Here is a 22,912-nt window from a genome sequence, read left to right as displayed (position 1 = left end):
GCTTTCCAGAAAATGTGCTGGAGTGTGAGGAGCGGTGGCACTGCTCAGTTTTGTTGGTTGGGCAGGTGTGAAGTGATAACCTGTCTGCCCAGTAGCCAATGCAGAGTTGCAGATGTCCATTCTGAGAAAGCAGACCTTGCATTTCTTCTTCCTTCAGACAATGGTCACAGTAGCTGTACTTTCTTTGGCAGATGTGGTGCTGGAAAAAGCCATGCACAAGTGCATCTTAAAACCCCTCAAGGGGCATGTGGAGGCCATGCTGAGGGACTTCCACATGGCTGATGGCTCATGGAAGCAACTCAAGGAGAACCTGCAGCTTGTGCGGCAGAGGAACCCCCAGGAGCTGGGAGTCTTTGCCCCAACTCCTGATATTGTGGACGTGGAGAAAATCAAAGTCAAATTCATGACCATGCAGAAGATGTATTCACCGGAGAAGAAAGTCATGCTGCTGCTGAGGGTCTGCAAGCTTATTTACACTGTCATGGAGAACAACTCAGGTGAGTTGCCCAGGCTTCTGGCACTTCCCACCAGGGCCAGGGACGTGGCCGGGGACATGTGAAGCTCTCCGATTCCCAGTTCCTCTTTGTTTTGATCTCTTGATTTCACCAAGCAGCTCACAAAAAATACAAGTGTCACGCTGGTGTCTGGCAAATTGGTCACTTGCAACAGATGGGTATTACCAAGAAAGGTAGCTGTTGAGGCAACAAGATTCTTGTATGATGCCAATTTGTTAAAGATTTAGTTCAGGGCAGTGGATGCGGCTTCAGTCTCTGGAGACTGAAGTCAAATCCTAACTCTGTGAATGAGTTCATTAACTATGGGGCTTTGGCTCCCTTAATCTACTTCTAAACTGAAGTTTCTATACCTGTCATTGAATCTGACCCTGTCCTTCATAAAGCGGGGATTAGATGAGGCAATGCAGGCATAGCCCCAAGCACGATGGAAATATTAGCAATTATCATTACTACATTTTGGCCAGTGAGGTTTTGTGTCAATGATCTACGTCCAGCATGGGTCAAACACGGAGCAGTCAATAATGATAATGACTTCAGTACAACCATTTCATTGGTTCTCCCTTATTTGCTGAAGCAATGTCATTGAATTCACAAAAGAATTACATGGTTCGAAAGTAAGTCCTCGGATTTCCTCAGTTCTGCTTCTTATAGACCCAGGAGTCACCATGATTCACGGCTAGTGACTGGACCCTGCATAGTACTGGGGTTTCGGTGAGCCTGTGATTGACTTTTCCTCTAAGTAAAATTGCTTCATGGAAAAGCAACAGAGAAAAAACACAGGCTGTATTAACCACCACTTGGGTAGATGGGAATGTGTGTCCACTTTGTACATTGTTGGGCAAAGACATTAAAATGTGAGCTCTAGAGCCGGTCGTGATAGCATATGAACATCACCTCTGAAATTCGCAAACATATTTCACGTACAAGAAGGGTATTTTCTGTAGTTCAGACAAGCATTTGTATAAGTTCTAAAATGGTGTCTGCACAGGATTGTGCTCTTCTGATGCACAATTTCTCAGCCTTAGCACTAATGACATTTAAAATGGATAATTCTTTATTGTGGGGGCTGCTTCCTGTTTGGAGTTTATCGGCATTCTGGATGTCATTTGCACCCTACCCTCTAATCATGACAAAGAAAAATGTCTCCAGACAATGCCAGCTTCCCCTGGTGGGGGCACAGTTACCCCAAGTTGAGACTCACTTATATAATGAAAAGTAGCAATAAGGACTAAAAAATTTTTTTGCAATGTATTAATTGTATGTATCTATTTGACATATACTGAATTTGCACATTTAAATAAATTAACTGTGTGCTCACATTGAACAGAGCGCAAAGTTTTTTCCTGGTCAGAGTTTGGTCCTGTCATTATGTTGATGATTAATTTCCACAGAAAGCAGTGAGCAACACAGTAGAATTCACAAAGGATTAACATAGTAAGTAGATATTTAGTAAATGTTTTATAATACTACTTGCTGAAAGTTAAACTATTTCCAAGTACTCTGTTCTGTTGCATAACTTGATGCATGTCATGAAAGCATGGAGAAAATCTTTCATGTGTCCATTGACTCGCAGACATTTCATTCTGAAATTGTATGTTAGGGCTGGTCTCTGACATGAGCAGCCAGGAGGGTCACAGGCTGCATAGGATTCCAGAAACACCCACCTCTGTTTATGAATAGCACATTTCCCCAGATGACTCCTAGCTATCTAATAAAAGCAGTATGCGTAGGCTATGAAAGAAAGAAGTGTTGGTAAAAATATTCCCATCTTCCCCTTTCTTCCGATCCCAGGGAGGATGTACGGAGCTGATGACTTTTTACCAGTCCTGACCTACGTCATAGCTCAGTGTGACATGTTGGAACTTGACACTGAAATTGAGTATATGATGGAGCTCTTAGACCCGTCGCTGTTACACGGAGAAGGTAACAATCGCTTGAAGCCATGGAAGGAACTGGGGTGCCTTTTTTTTTATTTTGTTTTCATTTTTTTTTTCTTGAAGTGAAATTCACATAGCAGCAGATTAGCTATTTTAAAGTGAACTATTCAATGACATTTGGTACCTTCACAGTTTTGTGCAGCCCACCACCTCTCTTTTGCCCCAAATAAAATAATAGATTTTCATCACCCCAAGATAACACCCCATGCCCATTCAGCAGTCATGGGGGTGCTTTTTTGACATTGTAATGGTTAACTATGGTTTTAATTTTTTTTTATTATTTAAAAGAATGTGCTGACTCTTTTCTAATTATAAAAGTAATTCATATTCATTGTAGAAAATATAGGAAAGTCAAAAAACTAAAAAACAGAACTGGGCCATAAATATACTTCACCGAGATTGGTTAATTGCGATAAAAAAAATACTCAGTAGAAAAAAAATGCCATTTTTAAAAAGAAATGGTTTCCTTAAGGAAGAAGGAAGGTATAAACCTTTATGAGAGAATATGTTCGCTACCAGAAGAATATCCTGTTGTTCTATCAGTGAGACGGATGAAGGCTGGCCTTTTGTTTTCATCTGTTTAAAAAATTTTGTTCTCAAGATGAAAACAGCATTGATTTTCTTTTCTATTTAAATAATTGTATCTGCTCACTGCTAAAATACAAATGCAGTGGAGTAAAGTTGCTTTCAACTTACCTTGTCAGTTCGGTCTCCTTCTTGTACCTGCCTGACCCCAACATGTCTTAGCAGAAGTTCCTTCTCCTTGCACATTGGTTAGGTATTTTATCCTGGAAATAACTGGGATGTTTGTCATTGTGGTGCACAGCCTTGAAAAGCAGAAATAACTGGGGCTCTTATGTGAGCTTGTCTTTTTAAAGGAGAACGAATCAGAGTCTTTGCATTGTGAATTCCATTAATCCATTTTCATGAGCCCAGATGGCCCCTGAGTGGTCAATTGTTGCATAGAACTGTTTTTGTTTTTGTTTTTTTTTAAGATTTTTTTTTTTTATTTGAGAGAGAGAGAATGAGAGACAGAGAGCATGAGAGGGAAGAGGGCAGAGGGGGAAGCAGACCCCCCGCCGAGCAGGGAGCCCAATGCGGGACTCGATCCCGGGACTCCAGGATCATGACCTGAGCCGAAGGCAGTTGCTTAACCAACTGAGCCACCCAGGCGCCCCTGTTTTTGTTTTTTGTTTATTCTTTTCTCTGCTGAGTTTTAGTCTGGCCTTAAGTAAAAAGGTCCATGTGCTGATTGGATTCTGCAGGGTATGTGTCATACCGGGATTTTCCTTCCCTGGAGGGAAACTGAAGTGCATTGTCACCCCCAGAATGTATCTCTTAACTCCCTAAGTCCTCAGTGCTTGGCCTTTTTTTCCAGAGGGTCTGTCCTCCCTGGAGCCCCCAAGGTACAAGGTATACCCTTCCCACTCCTTGAGGGATAGTGCTGACTCAGGATTAGTGATGAATATCTTTTCATCCTAGTCCCCCACCCCAGAGAGATATAAATGAACTTCTTTGATCCCTTTAGCCTCTCCCCCATTTACCCCTCCCCTCACTAATATTCATCACCCTGGAACCAGACATTCCATGATGAACCCCCAAGATCCTGCCTGGAGCTTTCCTCGCCTGTTCTGGGATTTAACAGGAGAGGGGAAAACGTGTGGTTTTGTCCAAGGACCAATAGAAGCATACCTTAGTCTCCATGCCCTGCTTTCTCTTCTTCTACTGCATTATTATTACAATTTCATATGCGTCTGGGTGTTGTTTTAGTTTTAGTTGTTTGGAGCTCTAATCATGCTTAATTCTAGGAATGAGTATGTCAAACTCTTGGGACTTTGGGGAAAGGGCATGTCGGTTTCACTCAGAAAATTACCATTCTGTAGCTGACAATGTATACTTAGGACAAACATATGCTTACATCTTGTGGCCCGAGGACTGAGACAGCCCCTTCCTGCCACCCGTCCCAGCATTTCCCCAGAGCGAGGCACTGCCCTGGGCACCTGTTGGTGACAGATGGGCAGGTGGCTGTCCTCACCTCCAGGAATCACATAAGAGAGAAAGACGAGGACCCAGAGAGTGAACGTTTGGAGCCGCCAGTGAGCTTGCACTTAAACTAGAGCCCGCCTCCACTTACCGTCTTGGGCTTCTTGGCTTCTTTCCTTGGGAAAACAGGCCAGCCCAGTCGGGTTGGCTGCAGTTACAGACCCGGCCTGCACGTCAGGGACCTGAAGCTCTGCAGACCCAGGGGGAAGACATGCGTTACCAACCCAGCCCTCTGCGGCCTGCCCAAAGTCCTCTTTGGTTGTTGGGGCAGCAGCCCATGTCTCTTTTCTGCTGTTTAAGCAGGTAGTTTCATTTACGGAAAAGGCGTCACAGAATCCCTCTTAAGTGCACAGCTCTTGTGGCAGGGTTATAGTTTTGCTGAAATGTAACCCTTCTCTAATTGCATCCACATGTTTCAAAGTGTGGTCAACATTGGGCCTCCAGAATTTTGAGTTTTCTCCTTAGTGCCCTGGACAGATCAGAGCTCTGGAGTCTAAAATTTGACATCCAAAGGGAACACCCTCCCTCCCAAACTTGACTGTAATGGTCCCTCCAAGCCCTACCTCCAAAACTGACACCTCTACACAGCCTTATGTGAACGTTTACGTCCCTGCTGATTGCTCTTGAAATCCTCTGTGTAGCATTTAAATTCTGTACCACCGAGTTTCACACTCAGCCTTGTGCTGATTTGTTAACGGGGCAAATATTAGTAAAAATCAGCTACTCAGAACTCTGTACTAAGGTGTAGGAGGTTCCATAGGGAACTTGCACTCAGGTGGTGGGGCCTTTAAGCTGTTCAGGGAACTCGAAACAAGTATCCTGTTGTGTGCATGGGACCTGTATTGCCCAGAGTGGGCTAGGTGATGCTACACTAAGATATAACCCCCCATATCTCCGTCAGTGACCTGAAAACCACAAAGGTGTGTTCCTTTCTAAGTTACACGTCCGATGCAGTTTGCGGGGGCTGTGCTCATTTCTCGGATGGTAGACCAGTTGCCACCTCAAACACTGTCATCACTTGGTGACAAGAGAGAGAGTTCTTCAGAGTCTTGCATTAGCAGCTAAACGCTTTGACCATGAACAAAACTCATTTAATCACAACTAACTTGGAATCCTGCATGAATAAACCCGCTATACCTGTTTTCTTTAATAAATTCATAAACTTCTGTAAAGCAGGGACTCAGATTCTGTTTCTTACAAACCTGCCTCCTGCTCTATACCTGGCTTGGGCTCACAATAGAAATTCAATAGATATTTTGACAAAAGTGTCTCTCAAGTTAAAATATGGGGAGCCCAATTAGGGAATTTTTAATAAACATTCAGGGCGCCCCCTAGTGGTCCACTAGCGTGGAGTTTACAAGTTCACCAAAGGCTAGATTCTAATTACAGTTGAGGACCAAGCTATGAACCCCCTTACATGCATCTCAAGGTGTTGCGAGGCTTTTAACACTCACTAAACACAAGAAATCATTCGTTAAGTGCACCCACTTGCCTTCACTTGTGAATTAGTTTTTCCTAAATGTGTTACATTAGCCCCCAAGTAAGGGTAAAAAAGGGAATCAGGAAGGAAGAAGTTTGAAGAACCCATGTTATTGCGAACACACTTGTACACTGTGCAGTTCTCTTAAAGTGTTTAGTTTACTTAAAATTTAGGAAATACTAATTCCTAAAAGAAAAGCCCAAAGCAAGTATTGCCAAGAGATGTGGGGACTCCTGCTCAAGAAGTAAATGATTCTAGGCCCGGAGTGCTCGACTCCACTACCGTCGTGTGTCTCCCCGCCTCCGTCAGGCCTCAGTGCCCAGACCTTTCCCGATAAAGCACTTTCACAATTGACTGAAATAATCTAGAGATTTTGTATGTCTCACCCATCAGAATGGAAATTCCGGCAGTGAAAACGGGCGCTGTCAGCCTGGCCCGACGGCGCCCCCTAGCGCCGGCACAGGCCGGGGGTCCTCCAGTACATCCATAGGATGGACGGGTGGATGGACAGACGGGCAGAGGAAGGTGGGAAGGGCGCGCGCTCTTGGACGCGAGCTTCTGGTCCCACAAGGAAATGCATATGGAGACAATAGGAAGCATGGCCTCTGATTCTGTTGTCCCCACCTGTTACCACCAGAGTATAAACCCCGGGATAACTCATTCTTTCTGCCCTTCCCAGGAGGTTATTACTTGACAAGCGCCTATGGGGCGCTTTCTCTGATAAAGAATTTCCAAGAAGAACAAGCCGCTCGGCTGCTCAGCTCAGAGACCAGGGACACCCTCAGGCAGTGGCACAAACGGAGAACCACCAACCGGACCATCCCTTCGGTGGACGACTTTCAGGTTCGTGGCTGGCAGTGGCAGCTCGGGTCCCAAATGTCACCCTGCCCTCCGGGGAGGCAGCGCCGGCTCCCACAGCTCACACGGCTGGGGGCGCCTGAGGTCCCCCCTTTGTCAGATCATCCGGCGGAAAAGGGATATTTTCAACCACTCTCTGACCTTGTTGTTTCACTTCTCTGTTTTCTTTGAATTAAAATAATAATAATAATAATAATACATATGGGTTTGCCCCAAGTTTTGCTGCCCTTAAGAAAACAAAGTCAGATTAAGTCGAGATTTCTCCCAGAATGTTCTGCATGGATGGGGAGCACCTGAGCAGACAGGAAGTCAAAAAGAAGGAAGCCCTTGGCACAGGCAGTGGGTATTTTATTTTATCAGCTCGGCCGAGTGCAAGTAGCACTGTTAGGCACTGCAGTTGACCTGGTCTCCCTGAGAGGAAGGAGAGGTGATGTCTTCCCTATTCTTTCTTTTTCTCTCCCACCCCCCTCAGGACGGAAGACTCCAGAATCTCACGGGCAGCATCAGCTCCGGCAGCCAGGCGGGGCCAGAGTTTCAGAGTAAGCATCTGAAACAAATCCTGCTTGGATCCCCATCCAGAGTTTTCCATGGCCATGAGCTGGAAGTGTGGGGTTCCCAAAGAGCTGGGTTCTCAGGGACAAAAGGCAGATTAAGGCGGTAGACTTCTTGCCCAACACAACTCTTGATTTGCTCATAGTCAGTGACATTATGAGTAAGTCCGCAACTGTCTTTGAATAGTGTTTTCAAAGTTTCGAACCAGATTATAAAACCTGACTAGGTTCTGTTTCTGTGTGTCACGTGGGGAATTTCCAAGCAGGACAGATTAGTCTCTATGTCCAGAATCACCTTCCTTGCCTTTTTGTCTTCTCGATGCTCTGAAAATACTCAGAGGTTCAAAGTCAGCCCATCGTGGAAAGGCAAGATCAGCAAGTCTTTCTCCAAGATAGCACTGTTCTCAGAAATACGTTCCCAAGAGCATAAACCTAAAAAGAATGCCTACTGCACTCCCACCCCCACTCCCTTGAAAGCGTTGTTGAAGAACTATGCATGTGTTAAATGGTTTAGCATATGCAGGCTCTTGGGATACTGTGATACTGGCTGGGTGTCAGGAAAATTCCTGAGGTCCTACAGCCTCTGAGGAGAAGAACAGAAGAAATGAGAAAAGCTCATGTTTCCATCTCCCTGCCTGCATCTGGAGCTTCTAACCCGGGACCCCCAGATTCCACAGAGCTCTTCCCCACTGGCCTTTCTCATCCAGGATATACACACCTTCCTAGAATATAACCCAAGAGAGGAATTGTCTGTCAGTGCTCAGCTCAGTTGTAAAAGCGAAAACGCAGAAGCAAAGCTCTGCTTGGAACTCCTAAATCAGGGTCACGGACATGCATGATGGTCTCCTCACATTGGAGAGACGGCACACCACGGTGGTGAAGACTCTAGAACACTGGCTTTCCCACTCATGAGCTGTGTGTCCTGAAGCAAGTTACTTGTCTCTTCTGTGACTCAGTTTCTTCTCTGGTCAACTGGGGATGGTGTAGACTTCCTTACCAAGTTCTCTTCAGGTGTCAGTGGGTTAATGCAGACCGAGAGCGTGAGCCAAGTGTTGGGGGCATTGGGATGGGAGAGGAGGGGGTTGGTAAAATGGAACATGCGTATACTCCAGGGTGTTCAAATTCAAGATTGTCAGAGCCCTCTTACACGTGCAGAGCTCGGTGTCCTTCCCAAGGGCCTTTCCTTCCACCCACCCAGTAAACCCTCAAGGTAACCACGTGGGACTCTGGGCCGAGAGCATCATTTCCCTTCACTCTGGGGCGCCAAATTTAGGAAAGGGGAACGTATTTGTTTTCTGTCTGGGCATTCTCAGTGTTATCTGGTCACCTCATTCCTGGTGAAGTGGAAAATGAGAAGGATCCTGGAGAGCCTGGGATGAGCGTAGGGTTCTTGATAGCAAACCCGGGCTTGGCGCGTGTGAGGTCACAGGTTGATGGTCCGTCTGGATGGCAGGTGCTGGCGCTGTTCGCAGAGCCCCGCCTGCAAGAATTCCCTTTCATTTCCCTGCAACAACCCCTGCCCTCAGTCAGCTCCATCCCCAGAGCCTTGTGGCCGACTTTTGCTACATTGCCGTCCCCCTGGAGCCTCAGATGAGGTTAAACCACCTGGAATTGCCACTCGGGGAGGTGAAAAATGGTCAAACATCAGCAGTCTCTTGCGGTCCCGGGGAACATTCTTGCCTTTATTTAGGCGTCATTAGAAGTAGTCCAAAGTGAGCCCAGTACGTGCTCTTGTGTCCTCGTGTTTTAAACGTGACTTCCGGTGCGGGCTCTTTTGCTGGCTGGTTTACTTTTCAGGCTGGGGATAAACCCAGCATCAGATCCGGATCCCACCCTTAACTGGAGCTTTCTTAGCCTGGCTTTCTGGGGGACACTAAAAGATCAGAACAGGCCTGCTGGACTTCCTGCTCCTTGTATTTATTTGCAGCACATCAGAATACAGCCACTCAGTCCGTATAGTTCTTGCCTCCATTGTCCAAATTCCGATCAGCCTCCTTCGTCCCACCCGAGGCCTTGCGTCCTGCCGGGGCCGTCCTGCGGGGCCCTTCTGCAGAGCCAGAGCCGGGCGCGGCTCACGAGTTAACCTTGCCCTTGCACCGTCGTGCTAGCTTATTGCTGTGACTCGTTTTCTCTTCTGATTGGTCTCCCACATCTCTCTACCTGCAGAATTACCTCCGAGTTGCATTCCAGGAGGTCAACAGTGGCTGCACGGGGAAGACCCTCCTCGTGAGACCTTACGTGACCACCGAGGACGTGTGCCAGCTCTGTGCTGAGAAGTTCAAGGTGGGGGACCCTGAGGAGTACAGCCTCTTTCTCTTTGTTGACGAAACATGGCAGCAGCTGGCTGAGGACACTTACCCTCAGAAAATCAAGGCTGAGCTTCACAGCCGGCCACAACCCCACATCTTCCACTTTGTCTACAAGCGCGTCAAGAACGATCCTTACGGCGTCATTTTCCAGAATGGGGAAGATCTCACCACCTCATAGAAGAGACAAGACTCCCCCATGGCGCATCCAAAGGGGGGTTAGGAAACTTGCCTTCTGGCTTCCACATGCTTGTGCTTGAAAAGCAGTCAGTCACCTCCTTGGGGACCCGTCGGTTCAGTGACTAAGCCATCCACAGGCTGACTGGGCCAAGGGCGTCCTTAGCCACATTGCCCAGGCAAGGTAGCTGAGGTTCATGAAACGGTAGGATTCTCCTTCAGAGATGGAAGAACTGCATTCGATAGTTTAGGTGTCCCGAGATTGTTTGCTACCGACCCCCCCAGCCAGGTTCTAGGTGGGCTCACATGTACGTATATGTCCTGAATAAACATTTAGGGTGCAAGCTCTTCTCTTCAATTCAACAGCAGGTGTTTGCGAAGCCTGTCCGATGCAGTGCATCAGGTATATCTCAGTTCTGTGGATGGCTCTATCTTTCCTTCCTTCCTTCCTTCCTTCCTTCCTTCCTTCCTCCCTTCCTTCCTTCCATCCTTCCTTTTTCTTTCCTTTGTCGTCTTCTTCTTTTTTTTTTTTACAAAGAGCCTTTGTGTTTTTATATATTTCATAGAAATTTTTATAGCAGTTGCAGGTAAACTGTCAGGATTGGTTTTTAAAATATTTTTGTAACTTTAAAATATTCTATAATTATGCATGTGATTTTAACATTTAATATTCGAAAAGAAATCTCTTGCTGGATTTGAGAGTATCACATTTTTAAAATGTCTCTCTTCTGTAACTGGATTTTTGGCAACTTTGTGGGGAAAGACTGCTGGATTTCTTAAAACAATGTATTACTGACACTGGCCACAGAATGCCTTTGGAAATCTGATGTACTGTTACCTTGTTCACGCTCAGTGGTATTGTGCTCTTTTGTGTGTTAACCAAGTGATGCTGAGGATCAGGAGAGAAATGAATGTAGAGAGAGGTCGAGAGAGAAAAACAGACTCTAACAAAGGACTAATGGGTGAAGTCTGCGGGTTCAGACTCCTGGAAGGAAGTGGTAAAAGGAAATGGAAGGATCCACTTATGCTGAAATACTGTAAATATGCAGTGAGATTTGGCAAAATCTGTCCAACGTTATTTGCTTTTGGAAACAATTTTGAAAACCCCCAGAGGAGGGGGAAAAAAATAAGGATAACACTCCCCCCACCTTTTCCACATAAATCAAAACTAACAGCATCAAATTATTTGGGCGCAAAAACCACATGTGTATAATGTGACTTCCATTGAGTGAAATAAGATGCTGTTTGGAAAAGAGGTCGTGATGCCCCCAAAAAGCCCATCTGTGTTATAAGAATGTATGGTGAAGTTAACTTTATGTTTTATGAGACCTGTTTGGGGGTGCACCAAGTATGAGGGTCCTGTATCAACGTGACAAAGGTAGTCACAAGAACATGTTATTGTACTGTGTAAAGATGCATCGTCATCTAATTTGGTTGGCTTTGTACCTTGTACTTTTTTTAGCTTTTGCTGTACATCTAGAACCCTCAGCACATACTGTGTTGTACTTCCTTTTGTAAATGATTTTTTAAAATGGAATTTTGCACATAATACATTGTAATACTGTATGATAATCATGTGTGAAGATTTTTGAAATACTGAGTTGTCTTTTTCTTTCTTCAAGAAGCAGAAGATAATTATGCGCCACCTGGTGTTATGCAAATCTGAAATGCACACCAGGGTTTGTGGTGAGACCATCCGCAGAGAGGAAATGGAAAAGTTTGCATTTTTGCAGGAGCCCATATACTGATAATGAGGCAAAAATCCAGGAGCAGAAGGAAAAGATAGTGTTCCAGTCTGAAAGGATTTCCAGTGTTATCTAGGACAGTAGGTGGCTTCATTGGACCTAGAGAAGAATCACTGTTAATCAGGAGGGCCCCACAGACAACCCCCCACCATTCTTACGTGACCTCTGAAGTGCCCTGTCCGAGAGTTAAGTGCTCTTTCAAAATTCAACAGGGCAGGTGCTCTTTTTTGCCACCATTTTCCTGTGCTTGGAGTTATCCTGGCAGCTAACAAGTGCTTGATAGGTCCTTCTTGACTGAACGAACTTTTCTAACCCATCAGTAGAATGGATTCTTAAAGATCAGAACAACAGCTGAATGAACTGCCTGCTTTTTATATTTACAATGAATTAAAAATGGGGACAGTTCAACCCACATAGCTGTCCTCCCCACCCTCCAAATTCAGGTCATTGTTCTGGTCCTTAGAAATCAGTGCACAGTGATTTAAAGCAAACCTCAACATCTGAATGGGAGGCAGCCTTCAGTGAGATGAGCCGAGAGATCAAAATAGGACAGATTCGTGTGAGCAGAAGAAAACATCACAAGACAGCCCCTGGTTTTGTCATTGGGCAATGCTTCCCTGCTAAAATTACAACATAACATGTGTCTTGACTTTTTTCCCCCCACGCAGACATTTCTCACTTCTCAAATTGCCAGGAAACAGATTTTGGTGCAGTTTGGAAGGAATAAGAGGAGAGTAAAAATACACATGATGGGTGGAGGGAGAGGAGAATGCATTTCCAAATCTGAAATTGTTATAAAAGTTGAATGCTAGCCAGAAGGAAAGATTTTTTTTTTTTTTAATGTTGTGGATACTGCCAAAGATTCCTCCCCGCCCCCAGGGACACAGGATAGAAATAGAAACTTGATAAAGTAGTTCAGTATTATGTGGAAGTTACAACTTTAGATCTATAAGAAAACAAAAGGCAGAAAACACAACTGTGAATGCATTCATTCATAAATGTGACTTTGCTTCCATTGGGCAGCTCCTACGTTCATTTCGAAGAAAGGAGAGCTTTCTGGTTATTGACAGCACTACCTGGTTACTCCTCGAAAGTCAGAGAGAAATGGCTCAGTACACGGGACACAGGTTTTTTTAATCACCTGGCCGTATCTGATAGGAAAATCCTAAAAATCATCATTTTTCAGACCATGTTCATGATGATGAATTTGAAACCAAAGGTGTTCCTGGTTATTTAGTTCACCCAAACCAAGTTGGAAATGTGAAAAATGCATACGACGTTGCAGATTCATGAGCGGACGGTAAGAACAAAAGGAAGAGGTGGAGGGAGGAGGAGACTATCTGGTATTTGTGTCAGAGAACAGGTTTTTATTTGAAAAAGATCTATTTTTCTCCAATATCAAAGGGTGGGTGGTAGATGGCACAAATTTTTCCCACGTGAACACCGACTTTGCCAGGAGAATGGGCATGGGAAGGTTTAAAAGTATTCAGAATGATCTGGTGGAGGTTTAATAGAGTGGTACCCACTGTCTGCCCTCAAACCCCCAACCCAGTGGGAAAATCTCCATTTTTGATTGAACCCAGGCAGTTGGGGGAATGGGGGCAGCTTCTTGTCTCGATTGTAAGATACTCTCCTACCGTGGAAGATGCCTGAATTCTGAGACACGCCACACAACAGACATTTATAATTGCATTACAGAAATGAATCATTATTTCCCTTGACCAAACACGGCCCTCCCGTCTCTCGCTCCCAGTCTGGAGGGGGAGGGGGCCCAGAGCCCACGGACCAGGGTGGTCCAGACTGTGGCTGACCTCTGATTGCGGTTTTCCTCTGGGATGTGTGGTGGAGATGAGGAGGCCCTGGCCCTCTGTAACCAGCCCTCGGGCTCCCCGGGGAAGTGTCACCTCCCACAAGTGAAGGCGGTTCCCCTCATTTAGCTCTCTTCCTCTCCTTTCCTCCCATTTCTCCCCCCTGGCTCCAGAGGGCACGTTTCCCTCCTCCAATAAACTTCAGTGAGGGCCATTACAAGGCTCTTTGCCAACAGGGGGCTCTGGCTGGGCACCTCTTTTCCCCAATTCCTGCCAGAGCCTCAGAGTGTGACCCAGACCCCCACTGCAAACGTTGTCTGCCCCCCCATCTGACACCAGGACTCGGGGTTCATGGGTCCCATTGGGATCAGGTTCTCAGCCTCGGCAGCTTCTTCAAATCACCTGAGGGCCTTTAATATTCCTGATGCCTTGGCTTCCAGACCATCAGAATCTCTGCAGGTGGGGCCCAGGCAGCCGTTCTTACTAAAACTTCCAAGGTGACTGTACCGTGAAGTCAGGCCTGAGAAACACCAGTTTAGATGAAGATGCAGGTCTGAAGATACAAACACACCTGGGAGAGGTAAGCCCTTTTCTACGGCCATGAACCCCTAACCAAGTGGAGGCTCTCAATCTTATTTGGTTGGCAGTAGACCATGGAATACGTACTTCTAGTATGGCGTCGTTCTAGAGAAATATGAAGCAAACCACATAGGTAATTGTAAATTTTCTAGTAACCACATTAAAAAAAGGAAAAAGAGGGCACCTGAGTGGCTCAGTCAATTAAGCGTCTGCTTTCGGCTCAGGTCATGATCCCGGAGTCCTGGGATCAAGTTCCGCACTGGGCTCTCTGCTCACAGGGAGCCTGCATCTCCCTCTCCCTCTGTCTGCCACTCTGCCTACTTATGATCTCTCTCTCTCTGTCAAATAAATAAAATCTTTAAAAAAAGAAAAAGGAAAAAGAAATAGGCAAAATCAATAGTAATATATTACCAGGCTCCTAATAATTTAACTCATGATATCCCAAAGATCATACTTCAACATTTAATTTAAATATTAAAGATGCATTTTCTTTTTACGCTGTCTTCAAAATCTTGCCTATGTCTGGCACTCATTCCACAGCTCATTTCACACCAACCAGCCACTTGTCAAATGCTCAAAAGCCACATGTGGCTAAGCAGCTACATGTTGGGTAGTGCAGTTCTAGCATAATAACTAGGAAGAGTTTGAAAAGCTAAAAAATAATGAGTGTATGTATATATAAAATTTAAAAAGCATCCACCGCTTACCTCCATTAGAAAACACATGTGCCCCCTATCAAACACACACTTCTTACGGCTGAGGTCGTCACAGCATCTTTGGCTCCTGCGAGTGTCCCCAGCCAGCAAGAACTCATCCGTGCCGAGTCAGAGCAGTGCCAGGCACCCCGCGTGCATATTAAATATTAGTTGCTATTATCGCGACGCGAGCCATGTCTTCGAAATTTTTCCACTACTGTTTTTTGTACTTATCCGCTTCGGGTATTACCTGCTGGCAAGTTTCTGGTGCGATAGAAGAAAGGCAGGAAGCAGGTCTCAGAAGTTAAGCAAGATATATTGGGGTGAGCTGCCTAGCGTGGGAGGAAAAAAATGAAGCAAACGGCATCCTTTAACTCTGTTGGTGCTGATGAGGGCGGCGGGTCGTAGTGGCGGCGGCCAGGTGTGTGCATGTGTGTGTGTGCATGCTCGTGTGTGAGAACTGGGAATATTTTCTCAGCGTTCCCTACTGGCCTAGAGAATCCACAGGGCCCATAGCCAGCGGGGGTTTGTGCCAAGAAGGGTGAAGGGGAGGAAGGGAGGTTACAAAGATAAGGTGTGTCCGCTTCCCAGTCTGAGTGAGATGCTGAGGGGACCCGTCTCTGCCCCCACAGAGCCTACGGCAGCCCTTCCCAAAAAGGAATTATTACCTCCGTAGAAGTGTAACTCTGGTCAGGGATTATTTGGACAGCTTTTCCACTTTCTGTTGTATTTATTATAATCACTTGTTTATTTCGATATTTACACAAGCATGTATATCATTTACCAGGATTACTCCTAATAGCATTATGCTCTACCCAAAAGAATAAGGTATTTGATGTGAAGCTCTTTATCTCTGATGAGCATGCTTCGCATCTCCTGCCCATTCTACAGATCATGAGAAAATGGACTCGCTTTCTCAGATTGGGCTTGCAGTTCGTTTTCTCTTCCTCCCTGGCTTTCACCTTCGCAGTGAACAGACATGCGTCCACTCTGAACGGAAAGAAGGAAAACTGGCAAAGAACAATACGCTGACAAAGACTCTTTAGCCAATCAAAAGTGAATATAGGTGAACTAGCTAGGACGTTGGAAAGCTTGGGTTTTTACCAGCATGATACTTGGCAAACTGCAAAATCTCATTACACAGATAGCTTAACATTTTGCTGCAAAATATAGTCCATGGGCCAAGTATCGCATCTCCCTGGCACTGGTGTGAGTCCCGGGCCCCTCCCAGACCTGCGGAAGCAGAGCCCGAATTTTAGCAAAATCTGCAGATGATGCGTGTGCACACTGTACTTCAATGGGGAAGCGTTAGTTCCAGGCGGGTCTGGGGCGATGGCGTCTGTGCAGCTAATACATGAGACAATTTGTAGGTGTGCTGCTCTTACCACACAGGAGGAAAGAAGGAAATAGCTGTGGGGCTTACTTTATTATTTCTTTTTAAAGATTTATGTATTTATTTGAGAGAGAGCGAGCACGCGTGCACGTGAGTGGGGGGAGGGGCAGAGGGAGGGAGAGAGAGAATCTCAGGCAGACTCCGTGCTCAGTGCGAAGCCCAGCGCTGGGCTCCATCTCACCACCCTGAGATCATGGCCTGAGCCGAAACCAAGAGTCAGATGCTCAACCGACTGAGCCACCCAGGCACACCCATGAGGCTCACTCTATAAAAAGACATAACCTCACTCAAATCCCCTGCATTATCACAAAAGGTTTAAAATGCCGCTTTCAGGAAATAAATATTTACCTCAAGGTTGGTTACTCATTGCGTTCTTGCTTTTGTGGGGAAGAGACCTGAAGGGTCTGGGGAAAAACCACAAACGAGATGGGTTGATGAAGTCAGATTTACTAGTTTTGCTGGTTTTGTTGGGTGTTGTCTTCTTTTACCTCTGACTGTGCGAAGGCTGACAGAAACTGGGAAAGTTCTTTGGGCCAGCTGCTCGCACATGCGTGTGGGCACACATGTGCGTGCAGGGACATCTTCATGTAGTCCGGAGAATTTAGTCGCACTGTCTGCACGTGATGTAGGACGTTCATGAGCTTTTTTATTCTCTGAAAGGACAGCCATATTTCGATTAAAGGCATTTCAGTCCCTGAGGACGTGTTCATTAAGAGGGCCATTTTACTCACCAAGTTTGAAAAACATGGAAGATACGTTTAATTAAATGTATTTGGTGACCAAGGAGTGAGTTGTTCAAAATGTCTTTGGAAGAGTGAGTTCCTTTGGCCTCGCCAGCCAGTAATTGCAAAGGGAAAGGGTCAGAAGACTTAGAGGTTAAATGTTTGAGGCCTTCCATATCCTTCTGATTCTTCTGATCTTCATTTCTCTAGGGCCATCCTTCCCAACAATACTGAGCCCTCCTGCGCTTTTCTCCATGACGTTGGTTCATTCACATGATTTTGTCCTGGCTTTTCTGGGGGAAAGGGAGGGTTTGTTTTTTAAAAAATAAACACAGTGCACAGTTTACAATGTCAAATATTCACTGGTACATAATGAAGCAGCTCCCCACAACTTGTTTCTGGTGCCTCCTCCCCTAAGCAGCTTCTACAGCTGTGTCTTTGATTCTTTGGCTCCATATTTCTAAAAGCATGGGTATGCAGATGTGTATTGATTTCTTTTCCAATATTAGACATTAATTACTCAGTCCCTATTATGGAAGGTGAGGATTTAATCTCTTATATCTCTTACCACGTATTTATACACGTGCATGTTTTCTTCTCTATCCTCCCCAAATAATTACACGACACTTTGGATAAATTCATGTTTTTTATTATCATGACAGTGTAAACATTGTTAAGAGCTAACCTACAATGCAGTAGGATTGGAGATCCTTGAATCTTAGAGTTGTTTCCTTTTTATCCCTCTGGCTTCCTTACTTTTCATGTACCTACCACTAATTCCTCCTCAACTTCTACTCCACGGCTGAGAAATCCCTTGCTAAAAATTTGGAATAATCCATTATTTCCTGTTTTATTTTTGTTTATTTTTTCATGGAGATGTCTTCCTAGAGCTGAGCTCCTGTTGTAATATGGACCAGTTGGTCTCCAGGACTCGATAAAGCTGTCATCCTGGGAATTCTCCTTACCATTCTATGGAGTTAAACATCTTATTGCCTATATCCAGATCCCTTATTTTGTCTTTTCTCTTTCTTCACTCACTTTTTTGTTTTCTTGAAGCACAGTATTCAGAAAAATTGGAGGTGAAATATTTGAGGCTTTACATATTCTTCTGATTCTTTTATCCTTACTAGTGCTTGATCATTTGGCCAGGAAGAGAATTCTATGTTAGAAATTGTCTCTCAGGGCGCCTGGGTGGCTCAGTTGGTTGGGCGACTGCCTTCGGCTCAGGTCATGATCCTGGAGTCCCTGGATCGAGTCCCGCGTCGGGCTCCCTGCTCGGCAGGGAGTCTGCTTCTCCCTCTGACCCTCCTCCCTCTCATGCTCTCTGTATCTCATTCTCTTTGTCTCAAATAAATAAATAAAATCTTTAAAAAAAAAAAAGAAAAGAAATTGTCTCTCAGAATTTTTAAGGTTAGAAATCATTTTCCTTCATTTGACTTCTGGCTTGTCAGAGGTGCCATTGACAAGTCAATACCATTTGATTTCTAATCCTTGCTTCTATCAAGAAATACCTTGTGTGTACCTTACACAGTTGTCATAATGACCTCCAAAGAATCATATCTCACTTTACCTATAACATTGGATGACCTCCTTCCACTTGACTATGGGCGCAGCCATATCACCTACTTTGGTCGGAAGGACAATAGCAAATATGAGGCAAGTAAATGTTTGAAAAGCCCCTTTTATTTTATTTTATATTTTTAAAGATTTTATTTATTTATTTGACAGAGAGAGAAAGATAGTGAGAGCAGGAACACAAACAGGGGGAGCCAGAGAGGGAAGAGCAGGCTTCCCGCCAAGCAGGGAGCCCGATGCAGGGCTCGATCCCAGGATCCTGGGATCATGACCTGAGCCGAAGGTAGATGCTTAACCGACTGAGCCACACAGGCGCCCCTCATTTTGCAATTGCTGGGTTGAAGGGTAGTTCTATTTTTAACTTTTTGAGGAAACTCCATACTGTTTTCCAGAGTGGCTGCACCACTTTTCATTCCCACCAGCAGTGTAAGAGGGTTCCCCTTTCTCTGCATCCTCACCAATATCTGTTGTTTCCTGAGTTGTTCATTTTTAACCATCCTGACAGGTATGAGGTGATATCTCATTGTGGTTTTGATTTGTATTTCCCTGATGCTGAGTGATGCTGATCATCTCTTCATTTGTCTGTTAGTCATCTGGATGTCTCTGGAAAAGTGTCTATTCATGTCTTCTGCTCATTTCTTAACTGGATTATTTTTTGAGTGTTGAGTTTGATAAGTCCTTTATAGGTTTTGGATACCTATCTGATATGTCATTTGCAAATATCTTCTCCCATTCCATCAGTTGCCTTTGAGTTTTGTTGATTGTTTCCTTCACTGTGCAAAAGCTTTTTATCTTGGGGCACCTGAGTGCCTCAGTTGGTTGGGCGTTCTCTTGATTTCAGCTCAGGTCATGATCTTGGTGTCATAGAATCAAGCCCCACATTGGGCTCCATGCTGGGCGTGGAGCCTACTTGGGATTCTCTCTCTCCCTCTTCTCCTCCCTCTCACCGCCCCCCAATTTGCATGCGTGCTCTCTCTTTCTCTTAAAAAAAAAAAAGATGAAGAAGCTTTTGATCCTGATGAGGTCCCAATAGTTCATTTTTGCTTTTGTTTCCCTTACCCCTGGAGATGTGTCTAGCAAGGAGTTGCTGCCGCCACGGTCAAAGAGGCTGTTGCCTACTTTCTCTTCTAGGATTTTGATGAATTCCTTTCTTAAATTTAGGTCCCTCGTGCATTTTGAATTTATTTTTATGTATGGCGTAAGAAAGTGGTCCAGTTTCATTCTACTGCATGTGGCTGTCCAGTTTTCCTAACACCATTTGTTGAAGAGGCTGTCTTTTTTCCATCGGGTCTTCTTTCTTGCTTTGTTGAAGATTAGTTGGCTATACAGTTGAGGGTCCATTTCTGGGTTCTCTATTCTGTTCCATTGATCTATGTCTGTTTTTGTCCCAGTACCATACTGTTTTGATGATTTTAGCTTTGTAATATAGTTTGAAATCCAAAATTGTGATGCCTCCTGCTTTGCTTTTCTTTTTCAACATTACTTTGGCTCTTCAGGGTCTTTCCTGGTTCCATAAAAATTTTAGAATTGTTTGTTCCAGCTCTGTGAAAAATGCTGGTGTTATTTTGATAGGGATTGCATTGACTGTGTAGATTGCTTTGGGTAGTATAGACATTTTAATTATATTTGTTCTTCCAACCAAGAGCATGGAATGTTTTTCCATTTCTTTGTATCTTCAATTTTTTTCGTTAAGAGTTTTATAGTTTTCAGAGTACAGATCTTTTAACTTTTTGGTTAGGTTTATTCCTAGGTATCTTATGGTTTTTGGTGCAATTGTAAATGGGATGATTCCTTGATTTCTCTTTCCTCTGCTTCATTATTAGTAATATACCTCATTTCCATTTTCCAGAATCTTTTTAGAAACTTTTAGAATCTTCTCTTTATCCCTGCTGTTTGGAAATGTCAGTGATGTGCCTTGATGTGTACTTTTTTCATCAGCTGTATTGGAGACTCTGTGGTCTCTTTCACTCTGGAGACTCATATTTTTAAATTCTGAGGACATTTCTTATACTGTTACAATTATCATTTCTTCCTCTCCATTTTCTTTTTCTTCTGGAAATCCTATTATTTGAATATTGGACCTACTAGATTGAGCTTTTTTTTTTTTTTAGCTTTAATCCCTATTTTCTGTCTCTGTCTTTATTTCGTATACTCTTGGGGGCATTGCTTTAATTATTAATCTTTTTAAACACAATAACATATTTGCAATTTCCAATTTTTTTTTTGTTTCTGAATGTAATTTTTATAACAGTTTGTTCTTTCTTTCCATGGATACAGTATCTTCTTACCTCTCTGTGGATATTATAGCAAGATCTCCTTTAGTGTTTGTTTTTCTGTTTATGCAGTTCTATTTTTGTTTGATTGTTTTGATCTCTGTCTTTTGGGTTAGAGGCTCTACTCAAATGCTCAGTGACTTTGAACTATTCATAACTAAATGTAAAGCACCACAAAACTTGTTGGAAATCATGTATACTGGGCAGAGTTTGTGAATCTGTGTCCCTTCTCTTGGAAAGACTATGTAGCAGTCTGCTCATTTTGTCTGAAAAAAATGTGAATATCTGTGGGGCTTTTCTCTTGGGTCAGGCAGTTTAGTCACAAAAAAATTCTCTAATATCCTACTGGGGGTGGCAGGGTGGGGTTCAGTTTAGCTGCCAGCATTCTGGGAGCAGAGCAGGTAAAGGGTTTGCAAGGGTTCATCATTCAGGATGCCAGCTTTTACTTAAAATCCCCATCATCCCGTAGGGTGTCTTAACCTCACCCTTCATGCTCGTGCTGTGAACTCAAGCACACAGCTTCTTGTGCCTCTCCAGGGAGTAAGAGTCTTATCTTCTGCCATTCTGGTACCTGGCTTGTCTAATTCCCGAGCCTCCACGGATTCTGCCCCTGGAAGTAATTGCCTTATTTCTTGGCTTTCCCTCTTGCAGTCACTGACCTTTTGGCATTATTCTGTCTGCTAAATGAGTTTATTAGCATCCATAATTTTTTTGCAACTTCTCACTGTTATTGTCTCTTCCTTCATTCTCTTTGTTCTTATGGATTTATATGTTGAAAAAAATTTTTTCTAAATTCTCATTTTAGTGAGGTATTGGTAGAGAGTGGATGTATGGAGTCTGTCTTGTTTCATGGAAACCTGTAGTCAGCTCTTGATATGAGTGGTGAGCACAATTGAAAACCTGGTTAGCAGAACTGAACATAGATTATTACGCTGATGGTCAGTCAATGCATCTACCCTGCTCAGTTATTATATGTAAAAAATAAATTTGCTATCTGAAGGCAGCCACCCACCCAAGCTGTTTTATTGTCAAGCACATTGCCTAGGATTTGTCAAAATATATATATTTACTGTGCTCTTTGTCCTTTCCACATGATCTGAAAGAAAAGAAACGGAGCAACAACAGATGAAACACCAAGCTGTTTGCTTGTTTAAATGTGGAATTCTGCCATGGTGGATGCGAACCTGGGTCAGCACTATTTACAGAAGAGCACATGGTGTTTTGTCTCAAAGAGCAGGAAAATGTTTTGTGATAGAATGTGGTAAAAGCTTGTAGTTTTTTCCAACTAAGCAGTAAAAGGAATTACACAATGTAAAATGATAAATAAAAAGTTCTATGAGTCATTTTTAACGTGGGGAAAATGTGCAGCCAGGACTGAAACAGTGTTTCTCCTGCATGTTAAAAATAAAATTGAAGGTACTGAAACCGAAATCAATAACAGCATGTCCCAGGAGCTCAAAAAACCGTGAGATTTTATGGGGTTCAATGCAGTTCATGCTTTTTATTGAAATGGTGGGGACAATAACGTAAAAACTGTTGACTTTATTCTTTTAAAGTCATGTTTATTGAGGTATAACTTACAGTAAAATTCACTCTATTTAGTGTATGTTCTATGAATTTTGACAGAAACACTCAGTAATGATCAGTTCTATAAAACTCACCCATAATTCCCTTCTGCTCCCCCCCACCCCAGTCTCTGGCAACCACTGATCTGTTTTCTGTTCTTATAATTCTGCCTTTTTCAAAATGTCACATAAATGGAATCATACCACACACAGAATTTTGACTCTGGCTTCAACATTTGTATATAGGTTTTTTATATGAACATAAGTTTTCATTTCTCTGGGATAAATGCCTGGGAGTGCAATTGCTGGGTTAAATGGTTAAGTTGCATATTTAGGTTTTAAAGAAACCACCAAACTGTTTTCCAGAGAGGCTGCACTATTTCACATTCTCACTGGCTATGTGGGAGCGATCCAGCTTTGATTTTTTTTTTTTTTTTTTTTTTAATTCATGAGAGACAGAGTGAGAGAGAAAGGCAGAGGGAGAAGCAGGCTCCCAAGGAGCAGGGAGCCCGATGCGGGACTCGATCCCAGGACCCTGAGATCATGACCTGAGCCGAAAGCAGACGCTTAACCATCTGAGCCACCCAGGCGCCCGATTTTTTTTTTTTTTTTAATTTCAGTGTTTAAACTGCTGAAATGCACTAGGAGATACACTCCAGAGATTCACTAGGTTTAAAATGTATGCACTGT

General features: G+C 43.9%; 1 protein-coding gene across 3 annotated transcripts in view; it reads left to right on the top strand.

The window, feature by feature from the left end:
• Nucleotides 1-11,450, top strand: part of RIN2 (Ras and Rab interactor 2) — a 109,546-nt gene extending 98,096 nt beyond the window's left edge. For 2 of the 3 annotated variants that reach the window (XM_021700698.1, XM_021700699.1), the window contains 4 exons: nt 192-497; nt 2,307-2,438; nt 6,655-6,818; nt 9,551-11,450. In XM_021700698.1, the coding sequence (XP_021556373.1) occupies nt 192-497; nt 2,307-2,438; nt 6,655-6,818; nt 9,551-9,871 (923 nt within the window). In that variant the 3' untranslated portion in view covers nt 9,872-11,450. Of the gene's footprint in view, nt 1-191; nt 498-2,306; nt 2,439-6,654; nt 6,819-7,305; nt 7,373-9,550 lie in introns of all 3 variants that reach the window. The other variant, XM_021700700.1, reaches the window with a different exon arrangement.
• Nucleotides 11,451-22,912: the final 11,462 nt, after the last annotated feature.

This window comes from Neomonachus schauinslandi, chromosome 10 (genome assembly GCF_002201575.2).
Source record: "Neomonachus schauinslandi chromosome 10, ASM220157v2, whole genome shotgun sequence".
Classification (NCBI taxonomy): domain Eukaryota; kingdom Metazoa; phylum Chordata; class Mammalia; order Carnivora; family Phocidae; genus Neomonachus; species Neomonachus schauinslandi.
The sequence above is the reverse complement of the archived record's forward strand: the minus strand, read 5'-3'. Positions and strand labels throughout refer to the sequence as shown.